This window comes from Euleptes europaea, chromosome 8 (genome assembly GCF_029931775.1).
Source record: "Euleptes europaea isolate rEulEur1 chromosome 8, rEulEur1.hap1, whole genome shotgun sequence".
NCBI lineage: Eukaryota > Metazoa > Chordata > Lepidosauria > Squamata > Sphaerodactylidae > Euleptes > Euleptes europaea.
Window position 1 is genome coordinate 68,330,717 of NC_079319.1, and position 2,500 is coordinate 68,333,216.

General features: G+C 43.5%; 2 protein-coding genes across 6 annotated transcripts in view; both read left to right on the plus strand.

Annotated features, from left to right (window-relative positions):
• ATP9B (ATPase phospholipid transporting 9B (putative)) overlaps window positions 1-2,500 on the plus strand; it is a 233,069-nt gene that overhangs the window by 27,104 nt on the left and 203,465 nt on the right. The window lies entirely within an intron of this gene.
• The window catches only part of SALL3 (spalt like transcription factor 3), a 21,924-nt gene that overhangs the window by 18,324 nt on the left and 1,100 nt on the right, over window positions 1-2,500 (plus strand). For 2 of the 3 annotated variants that reach the window (XM_056854814.1, XM_056854815.1), the window contains exons 2-3: window positions 1-389; window positions 606-946. The exon at window positions 1-389 is cut by the window's left edge. In XM_056854814.1, the coding sequence (XP_056710792.1) occupies window positions 1-389; window positions 606-946 (730 nt within the window). Of the gene's footprint in view, window positions 947-2,500 lie in introns of all 3 variants that reach the window. The other variant, XM_056854813.1, reaches the window with a different exon arrangement.

Sequence of the window (2,500 nt, forward strand, 5' to 3'; positions counted from 1 at the left end):
CTCTGTCATGAACTGTCAACAGCTAACCAATCTAAAATCTATAGAAAATGGGTCAGGGGAAAGCGACCATTTGAGCAACGACTCCTCGTCAGCTGTCGGTGACCTGGAGAGCCAGAGTGCCGGGAGTCCTGCCATGTCCGAATCCTCTTCCTCCATGCAAGCTCTGTCTCCTGAAAACAGCAACTGCGAAAGTTTTAGATCAAAATCCCCAGGCCTGAGTAACCAGGAAGAGCCACACGAAATACAATTAAAGACAGAAAAACCTGACAGCCCTCCACCGCTCGCTGTAGAAAATGGAGGTGCCCTGGATCTGACCGCCACCAATCCAGGAAGGCCAGTCATCAAAGAAGAAGCCCCTTTTAGCCTGCTGTTCCTGAACAGAGAACGCGGTAAGTTTAAAAGTACTGTTTGTAATATCTGTGGCAAGCCTTTTGCTTGTAAGAGTGCGTTGGAAATTCACTACCGCAGCCATACTAAAGAACGTCCATTTGTATGTACAGTCTGCCATCGCGGGTGTTCCACTATGGGTAATTTAAAACAGCACTTACTGACGCACGAATTAAAAGAGCTGCCTTCTCAGTTATTTGAACCCAACTTTACTCTAGGTCCCAGCCAAAGTACTCCTAGCCTGGTCACCAGCACTGCGCCTACCATGATCAAAATGGAAGTGAATGGCCACAGCAAGCCGCTCTCATTGGGTGAGGTTCCGTCGCTTCCAGCTGGAATCCAGGTTCCTGCTGCACCACAGACAGTGATGAGCCCAGGCATAACTCCTATGCTGGCACCCCCGCCGCGTCGAACTCCCAAACAACACAATTGTCAGTCGTGTGGGAAGACCTTCTCCTCAGCAAGTGCACTACAGATACACGAACGCACCCATACTGGTGAAAAGCCATTTGGTTGCACAATCTGTGGTAGAGCTTTTACCACAAAAGGGAATCTTAAGGTAAGATGGGAACTCTTCGGTCTCAGAACAAAATTGTAAGGGTATGAGCGTTTAACGATGTGCCAAACCTGCATTGCAGCAGGTTCTCTTTTTCTAGCATGAAAAATAATTCTGCCTGCATTGCAGTGTCCTCACATTGTACGTTCTGAACCAACTGTAAGAAAAATGTTCAGGAGTTTTGCATGTATATGTTAAGAGTGGTGGTTTGGAACGGTGGATTCTGATCTGGTGAACCGGGTTTGATTCCCCTCGCCTCCACATGAGTGGCGGAGGCTAATCTGGTGAATTGGATTTGTTTCCCCACTCCTACACATGAAGCCAGCTGGGTGACCTTGGGCCAGTCACACTCTCTCAGCCCCACCTACCTCACCGGGTGTCTGTTGGGAGGGGAAAAGAAGGTGATTGTAAGCCAGTTTGAGTCTTCCTTAAGCGGTAGAGAAAGTCGGCATATAAAAACCAACTCTTCTTCTATATAGAAAGTATCCCATATTACATAATTTTTAAAAATCCAAAAGGGTATTGATACAATGAAATTAACAGCTTTTATAAGCCAATATGTAGATTCTGTTTCTTCTTTCCCAAAAGGCTGTAGGTTCCCATATAATTGTACTTTACAGAGCTACAATAGTTATGATGGCCATTTTGTAAAAAAAAAATCTGGTCAGTTTAGATTATATTGAGCCTCACTGCTTCCTGATGTTCACCAGTGTAACATATTTGGGTACCCATCTCTGGAGATACCCAGTGCTCAAAGTGATGACTTTGTATCCAAATCATATTTGCATATTGTATAGCAACAAAGCTGAATTTTAAACAGATGCAAAATAAATGTTTTAAAAGTAGAATTACAGCATTATCTTGTGACAATTTAAGTAAACATACAAAAATTAGATGTGGCAATGAAGAAACCCCTTGGTTGATGTTAGCCTAAATTAAAGATAGCAATCAGTAACTGCAAGTCTGTGCATGGTTACTTTGAAGTAAGCCCCACTACGTTCTGTGGGACTTACTCTTAGGTAAATGTGCATAGGATTGCAGGTTATTCCACTTGCAAACAAGGCAACTTAAATGAGTTGTGACTATCTTGAACATTTCGTTTCAGTGGCATTTAGTCCCCATTAGCTGGATTGGAGCCATTAGTAAACATGGCTTGGATAAAAAAGAAGTCCTTCTGCCCAAAGCATGTATGTGTATGGGGGTGAGACTTACCAGTTCTGTAGCCTCTAGGACTCATAAAAAAGCCACTGTGGAGGGTTCATCAACCACACGGATGGAGAGACACACACATACATATCCCGCTGCTCACTTGATAGAGTCTTTGGATCCAGCCATCATGCCAAAGGGGAGGGAGAAGAATATAAAATGGTCACTGGGAACCTAAGCAAAATGGACACGTTTGTTTAAAATATTTATTTTTAAATGACTTTGTGTGCACCTGTATGTTAGGAGGCTAAGGCTGCAATCCCACATCCAAAAGACTCAGTGGCACACTCTTCTGAGTAAAAATGCAGATCAAGCTGCACAAATCCAAGTATGTTAATAATTTGTTTTTAG